Raw genomic sequence first — 22,132 nt, forward strand, 5'->3', positions numbered from 1 at the left:
TTCGAAAAATAAATGAAACTTTTCTTCTCAGAGAACTTTTAGCGCCATAATCGGCACTTCGGCGTTATCAAATCGAAATCAAAACAATGAATCTGCGGAGTGCGGACTAGACTAGCCGACAGCGGAGCTGCGGATAAAATTAAAGATCTAGTAAATCTAGTTCAATTCTCGTTAATCGATAGAATGTCCTGAAATTTTAATGAATTCTTGATTTTATGCAAGTTTTCTAGAGCATAAATAGCATAAAGCATTCCTTTGCAAAAAAAATTGGGATTGACGCACAAATTCTGGACGATTTATTCGTTTTTTTCTGTTATCACTTATCAGTGTTGTATTGACGTTGGTATGGTTCGTATCGTTGCTGGGATGAAGACAGGGATGTTCCGTCAAATAACTCGAGTTATTTTACTGTAAAATAACTGTGTAAAATAACGTAATTTTACATTGTCAAATAACGCGAATTGTTTGACACATGTCAAATAACTAAAAAAAATGTAAAAAAACTACAAAAATGCTCAAAATCGAATTCTCACAAGCCAATTAACAAGTAGGTATTTGATTTTGATTGAGCTTTCTGTTTCTTTGATGTTGAACTGAACTTAGTTTGATTTAACTCATTTGCGTTGATTTGAAATTTGAGTATAATTAGATTTGAAAGTTTTGTGAAAATAAATGTGAAAAGGAATGAGATGAGAATGAGACCAAAGGATACTGTTGGAAGAGCAATGATTGTGAAAACAAATCCGAATAATGATACCTATTAATGAATAAATTCTCATTGACTCGACTGTGATTTTGTGTTTTTAACGTTATTTCATGAGATGAAATGAAAGTGTTACTCTTTGCAGCCTTACTGGTGGTAATTTATTTAAAATTTTTCCATTTTGAAACGAATTTTGACTCGTAATCATTCATAATTCATTCTTAAGCTGAAAAATTACTGAGTTATCAGTTATTATCAGTGAATTTTCCTTGTCTGTGATTGGCTGAATTATTTTACATTCTCAAATGTAATTTTACATGTTATTTGACACTAATAGTTATTTGACAGTTATTTGACATGTAATGTCAAAAAAGTTATTTGACATGTCAAGGAACATCCCTGGATGAAGATCAGGGATGTTCCTTGACATGTCAAATAACTTTTTTGACATTACATGTCAAATAACTGTCAAATAACTATAAGTGTCAAATAATATGTAAAATTACATTTGAGAATGTAAAATAATTCAGCCAATCACAGACAAGGAAAATTCACTGATAACAACTGATAACTCAGTAATTTTTCAGCTTAAGAATGAATTATGAATGATTATGAGTCAAAATTCGTTTCAAAATGGAAAAATTTTAAATAAATTACCACCAGTAAGGCTGCAAAGAGTAACACTTTCATTTCATCTCATGAAATAACGTTTAAAACACAAAATCACAGTTGAGTCAATGAAAATTTATTCATTAATATCATTATTCGGATTTGTTTTCACAATCATTGCTCTCTCAACAGTACCCTTTGATCTCATCTCATTCCTTTTCACATTTATTTTCACAAAACTTTCAAATCTAATTATACTCAAATTTCAAATCAACGCAAATGAGTTAAATCAAACTCAGTTCAGTTCAACATCCAACATCAAAGAAACAGAAACTTCAATCAAAATCAAATAAGTACTTGTTAATTGGCTTGTGAGAATTCGATTTTGAGCATTTTTGTAGTTTTTTTACATTTTTTTAGTTATTTGACATGTGTCAAACAATTCGCATTATTTGACAATGTAAAATTACGTTATTTTACACAGTTATTTTACAGTAAAATAACTTGAGTTATTTGACGGAACATCCCTGATGAAGATGAACGGATGAACACTCAACTGTTAGGAGATAGTTTTTCATTTTACATTATTTTCCAATTTTCTTGTTGAAATTATTCCGTTGATGAATGGATATTTGAATAAAAGATGCGTTACGGTCAAGTTGTTATTGGTCCCGCTGGAAGTGGCAAAGTGAGTAATGATGGTTTTTCGAAGTAATGTTTCTTCATCTTTATAAATTATTCCAATAATTGTGACCCAAAATTTTCAGTCCACCTATTGCTCCACAATAGCACAACACGCAGAAACAGCCCACAAAACGGTCAGTGTGGTGAATTTAGACCCAGCAGCTGAATATTTCGGTTACTCTCCCTTGGTTGATATTCGAGAATTGATTCACATCGATGATGTTATGGAAGAAGAGGAATTACGTTATGGCCCTAATGGAGGATTGATTTTTTGTTTGGAGTAATATTCAAATAGCTAATGATCGTTTTAGAAATTGGAAAATGTAATAATGTCGTTCACTTTTCAGATACTTACTGGAAAATATTGAATGGTTACAAGAACAGCTCGGCGACGATGATGATGATTACATTTTGTTTGATTGTCCCGGTCAAATTGAACTTTACACGCATATGAATGTCTTTAAAAAACTGGTTGAGCATTTGAAAAATTGGAATTTTATGCTTTGTTCGGTGTTTCTGGTCGACTCTCAATTTATGGTTGATGGTGCAAAATTTATTTCGGGCACCATGTCTGCATTATCGGTGATGGTAAATTTGGAACTACCTCATGTCAATATTTTAAGCAAAATCGACCTAATTAGTAAATCTGCGAAGAAGCAATTAGAGAAGTATGTTGAATTCTGTGAGGTCCGTTAGTAATACATTTTCTTTCAATAATCCAGCTATTTTAGTTTCCTAGAACCAGATCCACACGTTCTTCTGTCAGAAGTGAATACTGGCTCGAAATGGGGTGAGAAGTATATGAAATTGACGGAAGCTATTGGAAGGCTTATAGAAGATTTCAGTTTGGTCAGATTTTACCCATTAAATATTAAAGACGAAGAGAACATCGGAGATATTTTCCTCACAGTCAATTCAATAATTCAATTCGGTGAAGATGAAGATGTTAAAGGAAAAGATATTGATCTATTTGATGATGTAGACGAACGAGAAGATAGCTTTGGATGAAGTGATTTTCTCTTCGATTTTTCAGTTTCAAAGGCTGTCAATGTTATTTTTCTGACGTATTGTTTATTACTATTTTTTTTCTTTAATAAATTAAATATAAGTTTTTCTCTTGTTGTTTATTCACTTGATTCAGTGAAACATCGTCAAGAGAACACAAATCACCATACGTACTCCATTCAACACTTGCAAAGTAGAACTTTGTTATATATTTTTGATACGATACTATTCAGCGAATTCATAGATATTTTTGTACAACAATTGATTAAATTGAGTTAGTTAAACCTAAAATGACGTATGAAGATCAGCATATGTTTCTACCGCAGAAAAAAATGAGAAAGGTATTCATTCATCTATTTATTTCACTTGCATACACTATTCGCTGTATTTACAATTATTGATATGAGATTAAGTTGCACTAAAAACAAAAATCATCTAAAATTTCAGAAAATGAATTTAATTTCTATGGGTAAAAACTAGTAACACTATTATACAATGGATTATATTTAATAAGCTCTTCAACACGATAATGTAAAGAGGTATTTCAGAAGAGAATTAATCTCAAATATCCAGTTTGCAATACAAATTCCCAATACATAATTGCGTACTCAATTTGCCTAAGTTCGTCTCGATTTTGGGGAATAAATTTTCATCTCATTCGCAGAATTTTTTATCAAAATTGAAATTTTAATTTTTCAAGACTGTTTCTTGAAACTTATGCATGTATTTGCCAATACGTTTAGTAGTTTTCAAACAAATGCATGCATGGGTTTCCAACAATTGTCTTGAAAGACATGTTTTTATAATTTGAAGCTATTTTATGCACCGCTGGCTTTGTAATCTCAACTAGAAGTTTAGCAGACAAACAATGGACTACTATGTATTGGGAATAACCCCTTAATCGGAAAATGAAAAGGGCTAACAATCAATCACTAAATAGAATTCGAAGAGGATCTTCATTTCAACAAACATAATATCTTATAAAAAGAAACTACACATGGAAACAAGCTGATTAAAGAAAACACGTTTTCGCTATCGAATTTATAATGAACTCATCCCCTACATCATTTGCGTAATTTATAAATAGATATCACATTTCAAAAAAAAATAATAAAAATAATAAGTAATGATAATTACTAATGATTTTGTTATTAGAAAAGCAAAAGTTTCTTTTCTAATATCGATAGAATATTTTTCTTGACATGTTTCGTGAGTAATTTACCATTATTTTGTAAAAAACAATAACGAGTTAGTAGTGAATAATAAAACTAGAGTCAACAAGCCAGAATGTTGGTGCTTCCAGATTCAAAGCCAGTTTTTCATCAGTCCGCTGGTCTTTTTTCGCTATACTTTTTTGTATGGTCTTCGGCTGCTTTGAAAAACTTTTTTTTATCTTTTAGATATTCTTCCGCTAATTCAGCACGTAAAGGATGTTCTGGTTCTGGATCGTTGACCAACGCAACGAGGGCTTGAATAACTACATAATTGCGTAAAATAACGTGTGAAATTATATCGCCACCTCAAAAGATATACTTATCAATCACAATTCTTGTTACCTTGATCAGTTTTAGTAGCTGGCTTCCAATTTTCAGCACTGATAATAGGTAAACAGACCTGCCCTTTTTCGTCGATATTGGGATGGTAAATTTTCGTCTTAAAATTTATCCTAGGCGGTTTAAATGGATATTCAGCTGGAAAATTTATTTCAATTCTGAATGCTCCTTTATTGAAAGGTGGATTTTCCTAAAAAAAAATCAATATTCAAGTGTAATAAAATTGCTCGCCATGTTTCACCGATGATAAAATATTCAGAAAAACTCAAAGGTGAAGTCACTCACCGGTACAATTAATCCTTGCCATGTAAGAATATTCGATTCATCCACTTGAATATCTCTAAAACATTTCAAACCGTTGATTCTCATATCATTCAATTCCTGTAACACATCCCATAATACACATGTAGTTTGATTTAAGGTAATTCGAAGAAATTAAAAATACATGGGATTCATACGATGTGCGTGTTTGCTAAATAATAACCACTCATAGTCTCATTTCGAATGCATTGCAATTATCAGTCGTTATCATTATACAAAACTCATGCAAACATTTGTGTGTATGTTTCAATTTTTATAAACAACGAAAACAACGCAGAACAAAAAAATCAGTCATCAGAAAAAATCTGCAATGGTTCATTGACGATTGTACAATTTCAAGGAAGATGGAAGATTTTATAACTTACTTTTTGCAAACGCCGAGTTCCAGCCATTGGTGTAAGATGTTAACAAAATAATCCACAATAGAATTTCAACTGTACAATTCACTTTACATAATTAAGATAAAAAATCAGGAAAGATACTATGTTTTTTGTAATTCACATCGGTTTTCTCTCAAATATAATTTAATAACGAAAATTGTTGCATAAGAGTGTACCTCCTCGTTACAAAATTACTATTACTCAATAAAATAAAAATTACTACAAAATTGTCCAAAAGAATTGAAATTGCTGCAGAAGAATTGAAGTAACAAAATTCTCAAGCACAGACCGACCAAACCAACTTGAACTGAAATCGAAATCGTGTGTTTGTGATATCGACTATCGAGGATGCTCAACGCTCAACTTGATACAAATTCCTCGACAATTAAAAAACAAAAAAACCTAATCCGATCCGAAACAGAAACAGAAACTTATATTGTACTTCGTATTTTTGTAGCTTTTGTTTTGTCTTTTAAAAAACATATTATTTTTCATTTTTTTATTGTGAAATTAAAAATTGTAATTTATACAATTACAATATAGACGTAGGACGTAGACCCTTTTTTTTAGTTTTTTTCCTTTCAAATTTCACTTTTCACGCTTTTTAGCAGAGTTCGAATTCGGATGTTTCAGGTTACGATTCAATTCAATTCAATCAAATCGCGTACCTAAGTTGAACCGAAAAGAGCTTTCCCGGTTGGGTTTCTCTTTCTCCTTTTAAAACGTAAAACACAACTTGCGGTTCTTTTCTTTAAAATTGCGGTTTCCACCGTCCCCCGTTTTGAACATTCGACAAAGTGAATGAAAAAATTTTCAAAAATCACGAAATCGCATTTCGATTTTGCAACATCTCTGCCATGCGGTAAGTACGTAGTTCAAAACTAAACAACCAAAAAAATTGTGTTTTCGAAAAGTTTTTTGGTTTAAAACATGTTTTTCTTCATCGAGTGTTTTTTTAAAAATTGCTTGCTTTTTTTCAAAAAATGGCATATGCTATCTCAATCTGTTTAATAAAATTGCATCATTTTACGATTTGTTGTGTAAATGTGTATTCAGTCAGTTCGATTTTAAATAAAAACTTTACTACCTATGTATTTTTGTATGCATTTTTTCATTTGACACTACACTTTATTAAACTTCAAACTCATTGGAATTAGCCAATCAAATCATAGCGTCTACTGAAAAAGTTATATGTACTAATAATTGAAAACGAATAAACAATCGGAAACTTGGTAGGTAGAGGTACCTAATAAAAATGACTTAATACATACTAGCCAGGCACTAGGTAATTATAAGTTGAAAAAAAAATCAAAAACTTGGTATTAAAACGAAGTCAGGGTTGTACAATCACAAAAAAATTGCTTTTTTGAAAAAAAAAATACTTTTTTTGTTTTAAAACATTTCGATACAATTGTCAAAATTCAGTTTTTTTGCTCGTGTTTTTCTGGTACCTACCCATCACAATGAGTAAAAAAATATGAATTATGAAAATTTGACCAAAAGGATGGCGGGAAAAAATTGCTTATTGAGGTGTTTCAGCCTATACTGGTGGAGAAAAAGTGCTATAAAGTGGATAAGAAATCGTAATTTTTGAAATCTGCCAGTCTTCAAGCACTGGCTATTAGACGGCTAAAATTGACATCGGATTTCATAATCAATGGATTACGGGGGTTGACCGAGGTACTGCACAGGTTAGTTATCCAAAAGTAACAAAAACCTGCATGTTTCTTTTTTTTTAAATTACGTAATTTTGAGGACCCCTACATAATTTAGCAGCTTGTGTGGCTAGAAGGCTTAAAATTTTTCCAAGTAGTCTTATTCTCAAAGTACGAGTAGGTAGGTAGGTAGTAGGTACCTAAACTTCTTCGCCAATTTTCGTAAAATCCATGATCACGATGTATATTATGTCGGCTATGTCTGTCTCTGTACTGTAGCCTACAATATTATTATTATAATTATGTCGATGTCGATTATGTCGCTTTTTGGTACCATATAGCGCAGCACTACCCACATATTCCCATTTTATTAAATGTATGACAAACTTATCCAGCAGTCACAAATTATCAGAAACTACCTTTTTCGTTATCGCAACAATTTATACATTTCCTCTTTGTCTGATAGTAATATCGTTAATTTTTTATTTTTTATTCGAAAAAGTATCTCTCGGATTTTTAGTTGGATTGAAGCTGTCATACGAGTCACATTCCGCACGCAGAGTTCTTTCAGTTATTGGGTATTTGGCAAACAAGACTCGGTAAGTAAGTAGGTATTGCACATAAATTTCTTCAGCTATTTTTATTGCAACTAAATTTGTTTGTCTTATAGGTATGTACTCATTTTAGATAGATATTTACAATTTTTTTAATATCACTCATATCATTTATGCCTACCTGGCTAAGTATACCTTACGTTGATTTAAACAAAAATACTAAATTCTTGCTTAAATTTTTACCAGTCGAAATTGACGCATATACTTAGTTACTTACCTACTTTAAAAATTAACTCTTAATTTTGTTCGGTGTTTTACGAAATGTGGAAAGTATAACACGTATCAAGGACCCGATGGAAACCTATTTACATTCTACGTAATATTTACTTGTAGTGAAAGTGCTTTTCACTAGGTAACTAGCTAAGCTTTAAAATTGCAGCTGCCTCCTGTAAAGCACAATTAATGCAAGTATACCTCAAGAATATATAAAATACTTCACTGTGAAATTAATGCCGTGAGAAGGTATCAAAAATATCTTGATTTATTTTTATAAACACAAATTATAGTTATTGTACGTATAACAAATATTCTATGACGTAGTTTTTTTACTTAACGAATTGTTGTAGGTATAGTATAATTAAATAGGTAGGTAAATATTCATGCATTTCGTACCACTTGATGATTTTTGTTTCAATGTAATACATTTACATAGGTAGGCATAATATGTGTAAATGTGAGTGTGCCAACGTTTTTGTCTTTTCAATAGATTATCGGGTAGGTATTTTAGATAATGTTATTTTACATCAGGTGTTTTTAAACTACTTTTAAGAAATTAACGAATTTCATTTCATTTCTCATTAAAAAATATATATTTCCTTCGATTAACTTACCGATAATTATTTACTATACTCGTAATGTAAGGTTAAGCCTATCGTATGCTAGATAAGTTAAATTGTGACACCATATGTGACCGTCCGCGATAAAACCGACCATCCGTCGCAAAAAAATCGAAATTTTTTTTTCACGAATTGTTGTTCCCTAAACCATTTAAGGCCCAAAAATAGGCGAAAAAACATTTTCGATTTTTTGCGACGGATGGTCGGTTTTATCGCGGACGGTCACATATACCAATGATGACTTATTAGCTAGGTACCTGAAAAAAAGAGAAAAAACCGTGTTATCGCGTAACTATTCCCCAAATTTAAAATAAAGAACTAAAAAAACTTTTTTGTCGAGGTTGTTTTGCAATGAGATTGCGTAACATTTCATCTTCTTTTTCCAGCCATTCTTTATTGTCAATTAATAACTGAACAGTTTCGCCTGAAAAAATTTCCAGCTAGAAGCACTCCCTTATGATATGAGTAGGTAGCTAGGTACCTACTAAAGCATTGAAAAAAAATTAGTTTAAATCATTTTGCTCTCCTCTCTAACGAACCATTTAGATCTTTCACACTTCTGCCATCGCCTCCATATTCCATTGGAAACATTTTTTGTGGAACCATCTCATAGTATTTCGTAGAAGTAGAACTATGCCTTTCAATCTGAGAACAACATTTATGATTTCATTACTTCGAGTGTGTTCCCAGTTTCAGTAAATATTTTTAATGTTTCCTCGATTTTTTCACATAGGGCAAGTACGTAAATGGTAAAATCTATATACATGATGTTCGCGGCGGCCTATACGATAAATATCGTCGGTCGGTGTTTCTGGTTTTTTTTTTTTTTTTTACTTGATACAGTACTTCCGTCGATAAAAATTTTTTTAGATAAGTAGAATTACAAACTATAGGAAAAAGGAAGTTACTCACCAGATGAACTAATCGTTTAGCAATTACTGACTGCATCATATTTAATAAAACGTTCACCGGAGTTGAAATATTTATGATGATAATTTTTTTCAAGCGAATTGGTAATGCATCCTGTTTAAAAACACATTGTAATTTTTTCAAATTTTATTTCATCTAACGATCTACGATAGTAGAGAGGAAATTTACACCCACTTGAAAATACTGAAAACCCGCCTTTATAACATTATATTCCATTTTTCTTAAATGCGAAAATGTGAAATTCGCAGCGTCGGCAACAAGTATTATACCCTCGGAATTTTCCTGCGCTGTGAATGTCCATGTTTCAACGGCCGTGATGTAAAGTTTCAAGAAATCGGTGAAATTGAAATGAGTAGTATCATCAGTAAATAATCCTGTGACTATAACTTCGTATCCTTCAACAGTTACTTCAGGCATTTTGACGTAGTACCTGCAAAAAATAAATATATTTTTTTCAATTTTCAAATTCTCTTCCATAGACAAATAAAAGTTAACATTTCTGGTACTGTACCCTAGATCAGTTATTCCTTTCATATGTTCAGCTGTTCGGTTGAGAAAAACTTGAGAAGTCTTGACGCGAATTGAAAAATATGAGGTAAGTGTATCCTTAGTATCTTTAACATTGTAGTAACAACTGTGCAGGAATCTTCTCAAAACTTTATCTAAAACGAAAATTTCAATAGGTAATTGCCAAAATTAAATAAGTATAGGTAACATTGGTTTGGCACATCCACGATCCAAGATAAAAAATAGAGTTGTGGACCAAATGCAATTTAAATGGTCATTGTTTTTTTGTTTTTTCGTTTTTTCAAAAATAAGACTTTTTACTTTTCAAAAAATCATGCTGGGAAAAAAATGTATCACTTTTGATAAAATAATTACCTTAAGTAGTAAGAAAAAATTAACAAGTCATACAAACTTTTGAATTCTGCTCAAAATAAAAAATTGTGAGTTCGCTTGATGATTTGTTGACGTTGACTTGAAGTATTATGTATATATAGGTAGCTAAGCTAACTGCTAAGATAGAATGAAACTGGGCGATGTTCTCATAAAAGCTTGCGAGTTCGTGTTCGGAACACGAGACCAGCGCAAACGTTTCCGAAATTTGAATAAAATACAAAATAGCTCGTTTGTCACACACGCTCGTGCTCAATTAAGTATCAAAATTGTTTGATATCTTTGAGAAAAGTAGATACTTTTATTTTTTAATTGTATATGTCATTTTAATTTTTGATAACGCTTGCGCTCGTCTCATGTCTGATGTCCGTGCCTTCAAGCGTGCGAATTGATTTAGGTATTCGCCATTCTTTCTCACGTGGAGTTTTATATTTTCTTTTTTTTTAAAATAATTTTAGAGATGAATTTTGGTAGGTATCTGGCAAAAAATTGAACAAGCAATAAAACAAAGATGCACGCTTCTTCAGCGAAAATGGCAATTTTCAAGAGATGTATTAGAATTTGTCTTTCCTTTCTATATATACTACTGTCAAACTCCCTAATTTCGGACACTTAATTCATTTTACAAGAAAAAGGGAAGATTATGAGATGAAATAAAATTTTATTATTTTCACTAAAAAAAAACACTCTCCAGCAGACGGAGCTCCAGTACGAATGTTCGGAATGAGAAAAAAAACGTTTTTTTAATGAATTGTCCGAATAGGTAAGTATTAAATTAGGTCTTTGGGTATTGATAAAATAGGTATGCCAGTCATACTGAATTATTTTTTATCAATCAAATAAAATGTATTTTAAATATTAAATGATAGTTTGAAATGTTTCATTACCTAATTTATTATTTTGGTCAACATTAGGATTAAATGACAAAATAAATAAGTAGTAGAATTTTTTTCAATAGCAAATCGAGTGTCCGAGTATAAGGATGAAAATTTTAATTTTTACAGTTTTTGGAATATTTTCCAACAATAGTCAATGGTAAAATGAACGGAATATTTTTTTCGCTTCATCGCGAGTCACTTTTTGATAAATTAGGGCAATCGCACTCTTTGTAATCGAAATGTTTGGCTAGGTTCTGTAGATAACTTTTTCACGGAACTTGTGTAGCAACTGGCATTTAGAAAAATCGGGCGAATGGTCAAACGAATGGCATAAGATGGAAACTTTCGCATCAGGGAGACAACCCATGATCCAAGCTTTCAGAAAACATATTAACTTTTACTTCCATGTATTATTTTATATCAGAAAAATAGAAAAAACTGTTAAGTGTCCGAAATTAGGAGGTTTGTCAGTACTTGATACAAAAAGTTTTAGATAGGTACTTTTTCATCTTAGCATCCTTTCGTTTGGTTTGTTGCAGTTGAATTTACGGTTGGCCGTTGGCGTTATAATTACGTTTTCAAATTGAACCTAAGATATTTTAAATAATTCAAATGCTATTAATATTGACCTGATAATTCCGGGATAAAATTTTGCTGTGAAATCCAAAATTTCAATTCGTTTATGGCGTACTCAGGACACAGTTCCATTTCTTCCGTGGACTCACGTTCACTTTCCATCTTATTATACAAATTCTAAATTTACAGGATTTTTCAACAAATGACGAATACTTTCGAAGCGCGAATACATAATACAGAAATTTCATATCATATGATATTTTTAAAACCCTTACGGCCTTACTCATTATTTCGCCTGAGTGGATTACCATAAATTTGCATACGTATATTTAATTGAATTTCGGTTGAAATTATTAACACGTTTGCATATTTCTATTCATTATAAAACTTTTGGTTGTTGTTGTTCTTGCTGTTATCCTGTTAATCAAGTGAAAGAAGAAAATTCATAATTACGTATTTATTACTACACATACATAATTTTACCAAAAACTTATGGAACTAAAAATAACAATAAATGCTGTTACAGATAATATTAACAGTGTAAAAAAATAAGTTTTAATTAAACAACTTCAATTTTTAAACATTACAAAATCCTATTAAGTATAATCAAAAAAATTGTATCCTATGTTACACACGAAAATGGCCAGCATACTTGACCACTTAAGGCCGTACCTTAGTAGCGAATAAATTAAATTATAGAAATAATACAGAAGTAGTTCATGGAATTTCAATCGTTTATTACACTACCTAACACACAAATAATAACCATTCGAAAACAAAAACATACATTATTATACGACTCTGGTTAATTTCTAGCCTGTACAAGTAAAATATATTCGACGGTTTCTATTTCAGCTGTAGTACAAAACAGAAGCCTACATGCTACAAAATAGATAAAATATATTATCACATTATTGACTGCGTATGTAAATATTTTATCGCTTCAATGAAAAGCGTTTAAACGTGGAGTATTTGTACAAATTTCGTAATATAATGGAAATTTTTTTTTTTCGAAGACGAATCAATTTGTAGGAAATATTTTATACTTTATTTTGAATAATACTTTGATTTCTTTGCATACCAACGAGGGAAAACATAGGATATATAAAAGCAAATCAACATACATATATATTTTTTTAGACCCTTCATCTTCGTAACACAGAAATAACACTTATTAACGAATTAATAAATTAAATTACAAAAACGTCTAATCGACAAAAGCGAATTCGATACATAATCTATTTAACGTTCATATCAATACACTACTTACCTCATGCAAAAGTCAAATCGCGATTAAAAATACTCAAATTAATCATCAGATTGCTGGTTGATGCTTGAAGATGCAGATGGTTTACTTTGTGTAGCTTCCATCGCTTTCAACTTTTCTTCTCTGGGTTTTGCTCCGCCAAAAATTAAGCTATTTTGTACCGTATCTGCAAGCTGATTCACTGGATCTTTAACTGTTCGTGGCTGTAGCACTAATTTTGGTCTTTGCTCTGACGCTGTTGAATATAACACAAAAATAATTACTCATTACAGTCACATAGTGGCAGTTTCGTTCGTGTATAAAAACATTTAAGAAATGAAACAACGTTGTGTAAATTACATAATGCTTAACGTGGAACAAAAATTACTACACAGATTTTCAAGCTGCGGATTGCCAATTACAGATTGTACGGCCCGATTAGTTTAAGTAATTAAGTATAATATGCTGAAAATAAAAACAGCAAGTTTTTTTTTTTTACCAAAATTAGATATCCAAGTACCGCAAGAGTTTTGCAGTACAGATTTATTCTAATTCAATGAATTATAAAATAAACATATTACAATATGATGTTTTTAAAATTGAAACATTTTTCAGTGATTTTTGGTGAATATCGCGATTTTTACGCAATTATTAGGGACCATGGTAGACATCCTGATAACGGATTTTTCTACAGAAAAGTGCACTTGGAAAAGACAAATTTTCCATAAACTTTCTGATCATAGTAGAAGTTTTTCACTTATAAATATCCAACTTGATTATTAGTTGCAATTGGTTATACTTTTCCAACTTTACCTGTTTTAGAATGAAAAAACTTGAACTCGAATCGTTTTTTGTTAGAAATAATGAGATCCGTAATTTGCGATCCGCGGTCCAGCATATATGCTGATTTTAATAGAAAACATACATAATGGTACATATATATTTTACTTACACGAAGAGCTTGAACTATTTTCAGGAAAATCATCGAACTGTTGTCTACTTCTGTCGTGCCTCGGCGGCGGTTTCTGATTGAAAAATGCAGATCTGTTGCCGGGACCCATTCCCCTTCTGCTATCATTATTAAATTGTCCAAATGTCCCTCTGTTATTGCTGCTAGGTTCGGCAAAATTGTTACCCGTACTTCTATTGTTTTCCCATTGTGGGCTTCGTTTATTCTGGTAACCCCGATCTTTCTGATAAAAATTGCCTGCTAACGAAATTGAAACGGTAAAATGTAAGTAATGCACAAAATATAAATATGCATATTTAAATCTTACCACTTCCTTGTCCAGAAGCCGATTGAGGGAAATTGTTGAAATTTCTTCTGTCACCACCTCCTGTTCTGTTACCAGTTGGATTACTTCCACGGGTATTGTTAAATCCTGAAAAAAAAAAGAAGGAAGAAGATATCGAAACGTGAATACAAAATGTGTACCATAGTACATTAGTACATCATAATTCAAGATTGAAATTTACCTCCTCTATTTTTCATCCTATCAAAGCCAGACTTTTCATTTCTCTTTCCTTCCGCAACATCAATTCTAATGAGTTGATTTTCCACATATAGAATGCCGTCAATTTCAAGAACTCTAATAAGATCTTCAAGAGTATCAAATTCGACGTAGCAATATCCTTTGAATTTGTCAGTTTCACGATCATGCACCAATCTCACACTTTTAATCTGATAAAAATGAACGTAAAAATGCAAATAGAGATTCAAAAGTAAAAAAAGAATGGGTGTAAAATTCTATTTTACAAAATTCGTTTACGATAAAATAAGTATTCAGGTATGGTATAGGATAAGAACTGTGAGAAGAGGTCATATTAGTACATCCATTCAGGAATTCTTTCACTCAAGAACAGATGAAATATAGACCATAACATTAAAAGTTGAAATGAAAACAAAAAATCAAAGAATGAACATGAAAACAAAATGAGAAGAAACATACGTTATACTGTTCAAACATTTTCTCAATATCTCCTTGTGTCACACCATTTGGTAGATTTCCAATGTAAGCTGTAAATGGAGGTTCCTTCGGCAAAGGTTTTTGAGGTCTGCCACTTCCATGTCTGAAATTGAGAACAAATAATTATATTAATACTTTATTAAGCAGCGAACGATACTATAGATGAAGTCCTTCCGAACTCAAAACGTGCTACTGATAGCAATACTATAACATACAATTTGACAAGTGACCGCATCATGCAAAAGAGAGGAAGGTTTACAATGTATGTGTTTCATTAGACATTTAATTATAGCAGATACTCACCCGGTTTCGTAACGATTTCTTCCGGCCATGATTAAAATCACATAACAATTATTATTGGAAACAAAACAATGAATTCTTTAGGTATGGGTTGTTTGATGATATTCAAAGTAGCAAGTCGTACAACAAGTACCCCTTTCTGAGACGAGAGGATCCGCGAAGTACATGAGACATTTTTTCGATGCTTTCGTCATATTGCGTTGCGCGCAATGCGAATGAATTGCTGCGTGCTGCGTCTCGCCTCTCAATATTTTGAGTTATCGTTACGGTTACTATTTTGTTTTTTTGATAACGTTATAATTTCGATTTCGAAAAATAAATTCGAATTCGAAATTCCGAATGCGGCAGCGGTTGTTCAGCAGGCGCGGACTGGGTCAAAAGGGCCCACCGGGAAATCTCAAATGAGAAGCATTTTGATACTGCTCGAGCGAAGCGAGAGCGAAAATTTTTTGAAAAAAGTGGTCCAAAAAACGGAAAAAGTCTATTTTTGCATGTTTTATTTTAAATTTTTGCTCGCGAGGGCCCATTGTCTACCCCAAGGGCCCATTTTTTGGAGGGGCCCACCGGGAAACTCCCGGTATCCCGGTAGGGCCAGTCCGCGCCTGGGTTGTTGCTTGTTGGCAGGGATGCGGAGCGGAACTGAACCGGAACGAACCGGAACGCTAAACCCCTAACTTTTGGGAGAATTTTGGCGGAGCGGAACGGAACCTGGAGCAACTTTCAAAAAATATGCAGGAGCGAAACCGGAACCGAACCGGAATAAAAATTTGGGTTTTTAAAGCTCCGACCTAACAAAATTTTTTGACCTTTAATGAACGATTTTCAAGATTACAGTGTGAACAAAAGGTGTTTTTGCTGAAATTTTACCTCAATAAACTAGAAAATTGTAAAAAGACATGGTAAATGACATGAAAAAGACCATTTATACAATGTACTTTTGGAACAAAGCTGCAATTTTCAGCAATCAAAATTCAAATTTCTCATGTGAGCAGTGAGGTGTAGTGTTGGGCAAATTCGCGAATATTCTTTTTTTGCTTGCGCATGCGCAAGAATATGCGCATTTTCCTGCGCATATTCCGCAGATTCTTTTCAAAAAATAGAACATTATTGCTTAGTTTAGAGATAATAGGAAACTTTCCATGAAAAAGTTTCAAATTATCAAGGAAAATTGGAAATTTTTAAAGAAAAGTAGTGGTAAAACTTGTAAACTGTGGAAAATTGAAGAAAAATCTTCAACTTTTTTGAAAAAAATCATGATTTTTATTTTTTTGAGAGAATATTCTCCAAGCATTCGAGAATATTCGCGAATATTCGCGAATATTCTCAGATTATGCGCATTGAGAATATTCTCAGGCCAACACTAGTGAGGTGGACTTTAAATTTCATTAAAACGCGCCTAATTCAACCATTTTTTTAAAATTTCGGGTATTTCAACATTTTCAACTTCAATTTTTGCTCAGAACATGAAAATTCTGATGTACTTTGAATACAACCTTCTCTAAAACAAAAAAGAAAAATCGGAGCGGAACGGAACGCTAAACCGGAACGGAACGATATTTTTGAGCGGAGCGGAACGATGTAGGAACCCGGAACAGAATTATTTTTCATGCTGGAGCTGAACCCTGAACCCGGAACGAAATTCATTCCGCTCCGCATCCCTGCTTGTTGGTTTGGTTGTTTGCTACAGAATTTATTTGATCCTCTTTCTCTTTCAACCACTTCAACCAGGGATCGCGGAGGAAGGGGGTCAGTGCCTCCGCCTCCAGCTCCGGCTCTTGAATTTGTAAAAAATTTACCTCCGGCTCCAGCTCCAGTTCCAAGGATTTTTTGTAAGTGCCTCCGGCTCCGGCATCGGCAGTCCTGCTCCACCCTCCATATTTTTTCAATCCTTCCAGGAGGCCCTCCAGGAGGTGGCTGCTTGAGGAGGGGCCTCCTTGTCCTTACAATAAAAATGAGTTTTGCGTTTTGCAAACTCAAATAAGTACCAAAATAATTATCAATTATGTCATAATGTCATAAATGTCACACTTAATCATTAAAAAATATGGAAATTTAAAAATTTTAGAATTCTAAATAAATACTAAAAAATTAAAAAAATTACTGAATTCAATCGGAGCTCGGAGGGTACATTTCAAGTACCTCCGGCTCAGTCTCAAAAATTTCAAGTACCTCTCGCTCCAGCTCCGGCTCCCGGAGCAAGGCCAAAAAAGGGTACCCTCCGGGGGGGCTCCTACCCTCCACCTCCGCTCCGCTCCGCGATCACTGCTTTCAACGACAAAATTAAGTCAACGTACGTTTATCTACATAATGAGAAGGTTAAGAAAGACAAACCAAACGTCACTTCCACAAACAAAATTGAGTTCATAAAAGGGTGAAAAACACGTTCAAAGTTTTGCCTACTGACCACACCGCAGTGAAAAGACTGAAAAGAGCGTTAAAAAGTTGATATCCAACTTCAGCCACACTTTTGACTTTACAGTAGGGTAGAAAATTTAGCGCTGCATATTTTTGTATTTGATAAAAAAAACATAAATTTTCTCAAAACTAACTTCATGGCGTTTTCTTATTCTTATTAGTTATTTTGATACTAACCTCCCTCATTGTATATAGCAATAGCAACCATATAGCAACATTACATACCTATTATCTATCAAGGAAATGAACGTAACGTTAGCTATGTTCGTTTTACTTACCTTTCTTACACTTTCTGACCGGGTTTTTGCTCCGCGCTACCCGTAATCAGGTAGCGCGGAGCAAAAACCTGGTCAGAAGAAAGGTACCGTAAGCAAAACGAGCATATAGCTGTTAATATTGAGTTTGTTGTTGATCGATGACTGCCCAGTGCCCAGGGCCTATCTGAATTTGAACTTCGTTGATCAAAAAAATCACATACCTACCTATATACGTAACATTTTGTAAAAAAGACAGGAGAAAAACGATTGACCGATTCTTTACTCAACCTATTGGATACGAAAAGCAGTCAATCTTTGAATTATTTTTGGTATGCGACTAAATACCTAAATCAGTTTCATAGATTGATAAACATCACGGACAGGAAGTAGGTAGGGAACTGAAAGAAAAATCTGATTTTCTACATTTATGTAGATTCACTTGATCACACGAAAATTTAAAATTGTGATTAAAAAAATTTACTGGCGTTTGCCAAAAAATGGGAATACTTTGGAAGATTTTCAATCTCCATTTCAAAACTACCTAGCAGCAATGTTCATGAAATGTAGGAACAAACAAACCAATCATCAAGAAATTGGACAGCGGTCTTTGCAATAAAATTCTATTCGACGTATTCAACATTTTCGCGTTATTCCAGATTAGGATTTCTAACTGAATCACCAATTTATGCGATTCCGCAATTATCAGCTACAACTGCACTGGAATTAAAAAAAAATGTTTAATTCAAAATAATAATCACACACAAGTTTTAAATGCAATAAGAAAATGCCAACTTTTCTGGAAAAAAAATGTGAAACATATTCACACATATAATTAAAACATAAAAACTAAGAGTAATTCAATGGATTCAAATTAACACCAGAGCTTCTAGGTACATCGGAAGTAACCAACATTCCAACCGGTTTCAATTCCAACTGTAATACATACAGACATGAAACATTAGGATCTTTACGCATGGCACATTTTATGGAATGGAAATAATTGAAATTTGTTTACTTTTTTACGAAGTAATTTTTCTAATTCTTCATTAAGTTTATTTAAAATAGCGTAATTAGGAGAGTTAATCTTCGCTTGTGTTTGTAATTGAGTAATTTCTTGTTCTTCCATTTTTTTTTCTTTGGCGTTCTTGATACTTCTATTTCCATATAAACGTACCAAGGATCCCCAAGTTTTCAATTGCGGATGTAAAGCCTAAATATGCACACGAAATTTATAAGAAATTACTTTAAGTCACATTTGAATGCCCCCACTTACATTCTGGTATCGAGGGACGGTCAAGAATTGATGTTGAGAAGTAATTTACCAATGAGAGAAAATACATCATCTATCTGTCCATCTATTTATCGGTCTAAAAGAATAGTCTCTGAAAGCATAATTACTTGTAAAATAGCTTGAGCGGCCTTTTGTTTTCCATCCCTTTTATTACGGCAGTGGACTGTTACCGTGTGCTTTCCAACCGTCATAGTAAACTGATTGTTTTTGTTATGTTTCAAACTGACGTTATAATTTATTTTCACCTCAATCGTACCACAATTTCTAAAAGCAATTGTAAAAACTAAGTATTAATAAATGAATCTTTTAGTCTGTTACAAGTAGCTCAATTCATTTGGAGCGTTTTTTTTTCGCTTTCCAAAGTATTAATGTTTCAAAGATGTTATTACTATTAGGTTTTATTATACTGTATTGTAGAAGTACTCTCGACACAAATTAGACAGATTAATAGAAGTCTTAGGCGAATAGAAGTGAAAAAATTTAATTTTACAAACCTCCGCAGACATGTGAGTAACATAGAATACGGGGAAGGTTCAGTTGTTCTGGCACAAAATTCTGCAACTCTTGGATCAGTGATTTTAATTTCATCAAATATCTGCCAAGCAAAAATTACGATATAAAAATGAAGAATAAAAAAGCATATTGATAAAAGAAATGTACATATAATTGAACCTACATTGTTGGAATGAAGAACAGATTCGTTGCTGATTACTTTTTTCACATTTAAACCACAAATTTCTTCAGCTTTACCATCTAATTCCGGAATTAACATCTCTAAAGTGATTTTTGCAGCTTGTAATTTTGCTTCTTTTTTGCTACTGCCCTTTCCTTTTCCGTATTCCATGCCTTTCAAGAAAACAATTGCTTCATATTCATTATTATCTGTAAGAAAATGACAAAAGTAAAAATCGAGTTGAAAAATTGTGGGGCAAAATAGTAGGTGAACAAAATTTAATTTTCTACCATTCTCTTTGTATTCGTAAAGAGGCTGCAGCTTCAAAGATTGCTGTAAGTATTCGTGCAGAATAGCAATGTAGCTTTTACCGCTAGGATTCATAATCCACTCTCTTCGACGAATCACTTCTCCTTTTCCGTCTGAAAACAATTGTTAAAATTTGTACATTCAAGAAAAGTGAAATAGTATGCTGGAAAAGTTTAACACACCTCTTTCGAAAATCGGAAAAGAAATCAATTTCGTGCCAGCGGGTAAACTTGGACGGTCTTTGAATATGTTAGTATTTTTCACTGTTTTAGACTGTTTGTGTTTCGAGCTAAATTCAAATTCAATTAATACAATATTCATCATAAAAATTAGCAACCATACAGCTTACACACAGCAAATTAAAAGAAAGATAAAAAGTAAAAACCATACCTGTGTTTTAAATGAACCTTCTTAAACTTGAATAATTTTTGGCAATATTCTCGAACCTCTGTTGCGTCTAAGGATTGTGAGAGATGATTTTCGTGAACAGTTTCCACTTTAGTGATAGGCACTCGTAGGTTTCCTAAACGAAATAAAGAATAAAAATACTTGAATGCGTGGCTCGTAAATTTAATTCTGCTATCACTCACCAATGACTCGAGAACAGTCTTCTATGTTAGTCTGAGCAATTTTATCAATGGCTTTACGATACTGTAAACATGGTATTGCTGAAAGAGGTATTCTGTGGTTCTACAAAATATTATTTAATAAAATTAGATTGACTTATTTTTAAAATTCAACTTGATATTCAAAAACTTACATAGGCGTTTCCAGAACCTAAAAAATAAGGTCTAGCCAAGGTGCAAACTCGTGTCGGTCTGTTTAAATACACTGGTATTCCAATATGATGTATCATTTGCATCCATCCTTCTGGTAATAAATCAAAATGATCTCCTGTAATATCTGCAAAAGCAAATGAATGGTGATTAGATAAAATCTCCACGATAAACGCATTATAAAGAATCAGTTCTACTTCCATGAATTAGAAAAGTTGCACTATACATATTATACTCACCATCTAAAATTATTTTTTCAACTTCTACAAAATCGCCGTCTTTCTTTTTTCTTTCGTTCAATTTCTGAATAATGCTATCGGCAGGTTTTTTATACTCTGTTGGGAGATCTGTAACATCAAAATATGTCTTGGACGAATGTTTGAACAATAAATTTACAATTTTGTACAAATTTAACATACCTGCGTCAAGTAATTCTTCCAGTTCTGAAAGTTCTAGTTCTTCCGAGTTTTCGACATCGCCGACAGACTCGTTACTTAAGCTCAATTCATCTTCATCTTTTGTTTTCAAATCTTCGAAATTTTCGTCCTTTTCTATTGAAATGTCTTTTTCAGGATGAAAATTTGAGTTTGCAGGAAAAGGACAGTGACTAGAAGATGGAACACTAATACTTCCGTCATCCGCATTATTTTCCTTAACACACATGATGAGACCTCCACCATATTCCTGAAATTATAACAAAATCAGAAATATTTAGAATTAAAATGTTAATCACGATATAGAAAATAAGCATCAACCTTTTGAATTTTATGCTCCAAGTAATTGAAGGAACAAGTTTTCAGTTTTTTATTAATTCTACTAATTTCTTCACTATCTTCAATTTCATCACTCTCCGTTCTTTTGGACATCTTGATAGCACTTGTTCTTCAACACAACCGGATCGGAATGCCTTATCAAATTTCCAAATTTTTGATAAAAATTAAAAATTATTGTTCACCCTGTTATCGCATTGGATGATTGGACCTTGGTTAGTTGGTAGCGAACCTCGTGAGCACAAAGCTAAGTATTGATGAAAATTGAAAAACGCCAATACCACCTATAGTAAAAGGCCTGAGCGCTGTTTTGTGACGTCATCGCTACTTGGTAGTACTTACGTATCTAACATATCATAATACACTATAGAATTGAATGAAAAATGCACTCAAACGAATTAAATCCTGGGAAAATTTTATTTTTCATATTTTATCTACATGAATAATGAATTCATGATCATGTAGGAATGATTTTAATGAAAAAAAA

At 32.6% G+C, this 22,132-nt stretch overlaps 5 protein-coding genes across 11 annotated transcripts; 1 reads left to right on the forward strand and 4 right to left on the reverse strand.

Moving 5' to 3' along the window:
- The first annotated feature begins 241 nt into the window (after positions 1 to 241).
- Positions 242 to 3,123, forward strand: LOC135832162 (GPN-loop GTPase 3). 3 transcript variants are annotated; one of them, XM_065345215.1, is made up of 5 exons: positions 242 to 365; positions 1,842 to 2,000; positions 2,080 to 2,276; positions 2,344 to 2,664; positions 2,728 to 3,123. In XM_065345215.1, the coding sequence occupies exons 2-5, from the start codon at positions 1,956 to 1,958 to the stop codon at positions 3,002 to 3,004; spliced, it is 840 nt and encodes a 279-aa protein (XP_065201287.1). In that variant the 5' UTR covers positions 242 to 365; positions 1,842 to 1,955; the 3' UTR covers positions 3,005 to 3,123. The 3 variants fall into 3 exon arrangements, with proteins under 3 accessions (XP_065201287.1, XP_065201285.1, XP_065201286.1); XM_065345213.1 differs by lacking the exon at positions 242 to 365 and adding an exon at positions 1,211 to 1,683 and having other exon boundaries at positions 1,808 to 2,000; XM_065345214.1 differs by lacking the exon at positions 242 to 365 and adding an exon at positions 1,211 to 1,665 and having other exon boundaries at positions 1,808 to 2,000.
- A 220-nt stretch (positions 3,124 to 3,343) lies between these two features.
- On the reverse strand, positions 3,344 to 5,573 carry Ubc10 (ubiquitin conjugating enzyme 10). The gene is made up of 4 exons (XM_065345223.1): positions 5,241 to 5,573; positions 4,840 to 4,935; positions 4,558 to 4,744; positions 3,344 to 4,478 (listed from the first exon to the last, which is right to left on the reverse strand). The coding sequence occupies exons 1-4, from the start codon at positions 5,265 to 5,267 to the stop codon at positions 4,324 to 4,326; spliced, it is 465 nt and encodes a 154-aa protein (XP_065201295.1). The 5' UTR covers positions 5,268 to 5,573; the 3' UTR covers positions 3,344 to 4,323.
- Positions 5,574 to 7,982: 2,409 nt separating this feature from the next.
- On the reverse strand, positions 7,983 to 11,888 carry LOC135832169 (clavesin-1-like). The gene is made up of 6 exons (XM_065345226.1): positions 11,695 to 11,888; positions 9,802 to 9,952; positions 9,465 to 9,720; positions 9,273 to 9,383; positions 8,900 to 9,005; positions 7,983 to 8,784 (listed from the first exon to the last, which is right to left on the reverse strand). Exons 1-6 carry the CDS (start codon positions 11,801 to 11,803, stop codon positions 8,666 to 8,668), a joined length of 852 nt encoding a protein of 283 aa, XP_065201298.1. The 5' UTR covers positions 11,804 to 11,888; the 3' UTR covers positions 7,983 to 8,665.
- A 195-nt stretch (positions 11,889 to 12,083) lies between these two features.
- Positions 12,084 to 15,317, reverse strand: LOC135832168 (eukaryotic translation initiation factor 4H-like). 2 transcript variants are annotated; one of them, XM_065345225.1, is made up of 6 exons: positions 15,158 to 15,317; positions 14,837 to 14,957; positions 14,364 to 14,568; positions 14,165 to 14,269; positions 13,840 to 14,094; positions 12,084 to 13,143 (listed from the first exon to the last, which is right to left on the reverse strand). In XM_065345225.1, exons 1-6 carry the CDS (start codon positions 15,184 to 15,186, stop codon positions 12,950 to 12,952), a joined length of 909 nt encoding a protein of 302 aa, XP_065201297.1. In that variant the 5' UTR covers positions 15,187 to 15,317; the 3' UTR covers positions 12,084 to 12,949. The 2 variants fall into 2 exon arrangements, with proteins under 2 accessions (XP_065201297.1, XP_065201296.1); XM_065345224.1 differs by having other exon boundaries at positions 13,840 to 14,097.
- A 3,113-nt stretch (positions 15,318 to 18,430) lies between these two features.
- On the reverse strand, positions 18,431 to 21,843 carry LOC135832170 (microprocessor complex subunit DGCR8-like). Of its 4 annotated transcripts, none has more exons than XR_010556282.1 (13): positions 21,631 to 21,841; positions 21,295 to 21,559; positions 21,115 to 21,222; positions 20,860 to 21,002; positions 20,690 to 20,789; positions 20,490 to 20,622; positions 20,282 to 20,388; positions 20,081 to 20,212; positions 19,612 to 19,999; positions 19,225 to 19,381; positions 18,842 to 19,036; positions 18,619 to 18,759; positions 18,431 to 18,543 (listed from the first exon to the last, which is right to left on the reverse strand). XR_010556282.1 is itself a non-coding variant. In XM_065345229.1 (13 exons), exons 1-13 carry the CDS (start codon positions 21,739 to 21,741, stop codon positions 18,673 to 18,675), a joined length of 1,845 nt encoding a protein of 614 aa, XP_065201301.1. In that variant the 5' UTR covers positions 21,742 to 21,832; the 3' UTR covers positions 18,545 to 18,672. The 4 variants fall into 4 exon arrangements, 3 of the variants coding, with proteins under 3 accessions (XP_065201301.1, XP_065201300.1, XP_065201299.1); XM_065345229.1 differs by lacking the exon at positions 18,431 to 18,543 and having other exon boundaries at positions 18,545 to 18,759; positions 19,612 to 19,712; positions 19,794 to 19,999; positions 21,631 to 21,832; XM_065345228.1 differs by lacking the exon at positions 18,431 to 18,543 and having other exon boundaries at positions 18,545 to 18,759; positions 20,690 to 20,750; positions 21,631 to 21,843.
- Between the last annotated feature and the right edge of the window lie 289 nt (positions 21,844 to 22,132).

The sequence above is a fragment of the Planococcus citri genome, chromosome 1, assembly GCF_950023065.1.
Source record: "Planococcus citri chromosome 1, ihPlaCitr1.1, whole genome shotgun sequence".
Classification (NCBI taxonomy): Eukaryota; Metazoa; Arthropoda; class Insecta; order Hemiptera; family Pseudococcidae; genus Planococcus; species Planococcus citri.

Coding starts and splice junctions, on each gene's coding strand:
- LOC135832162 (XM_065345215.1), top strand. CDS start 1,956: ATGCGTTACGGTCAAGTTGTTATTGGTCCCGCTGGAAGTGGCAAA. Junction 2,277..2,343: donor GGATTGATTTTTTGTTTGGA/GTAATATTCAAA, acceptor TTCACTTTTCAG/ATACTTACTGGAAAATATTG. Junction 2,665..2,727: donor GCGAAGAAGCAATTAGAGAA/GTATGTTGAATT, acceptor CAGCTATTTTAG/TTTCCTAGAACCAGATCCAC.
- Ubc10 (XM_065345223.1), bottom strand. CDS start 5,267: ATGGCTGGAACTCGGCGTTTGCAAAAA. Junction 4,936..5,240: donor GAACTCGGCGTTTGCAAAAA/GTAAGTTATAAA, acceptor GATGTGTTACAG/GAATTGAATGATATGAGAAT. Junction 4,479..4,557: donor AGCTACTAAAACTGATCAAG/GTAACAAGAATT, acceptor GCAATTATGTAG/TTATTCAAGCCCTCGTTGCG.
- LOC135832169 (XM_065345226.1), bottom strand. CDS start 11,803: ATGGAAAGTGAACGTGAGTCCACGGAAGAAATGGAACTGTGTCCTGAG. Junction 9,953..11,694: donor TTTTATCCCGGAATTATCAG/GTCAATATTAAT, acceptor TTTTCGTTTTAG/ATAAAGTTTTGAGAAGATTC. Junction 9,721..9,801: donor AAAGGAATAACTGATCTAGG/GTACAGTACCAG, acceptor TATTTTTTGCAG/GTACTACGTCAAAATGCCTG.
- LOC135832168 (XM_065345224.1), bottom strand. CDS start 15,186: ATGGCCGGAAGAAATCGTTACGAAACCGG. Junction 14,270..14,363: donor TAGGATGAAAAATAGAGGAG/GTAAATTTCAAT, acceptor TTTTTTTTTCAG/GATTTAACAATACCCGTGGA. Junction 13,144..13,839: donor AAATAGTTCAAGCTCTTCGT/GTAAGTAAAATA, acceptor TATATTCAACAG/CGTCAGAGCAAAGACCAAAA.
- LOC135832170 (XM_065345227.1), bottom strand. CDS start 21,741: ATGTCCAAAAGAACGGAGAGTGATGAAATTGAAGATAGTGAAGAAATT. Junction 20,790..20,859: donor TAGGTTCTGGAAACGCCTAT/GTAAGTTTTTGA, acceptor AATATTTTGTAG/AACCACAGAATACCTCTTTC. Junction 20,623..20,689: donor AGACTGTTCTCGAGTCATTG/GTGAGTGATAGC, acceptor TATTTCGTTTAG/GAAACCTACGAGTGCCTATC.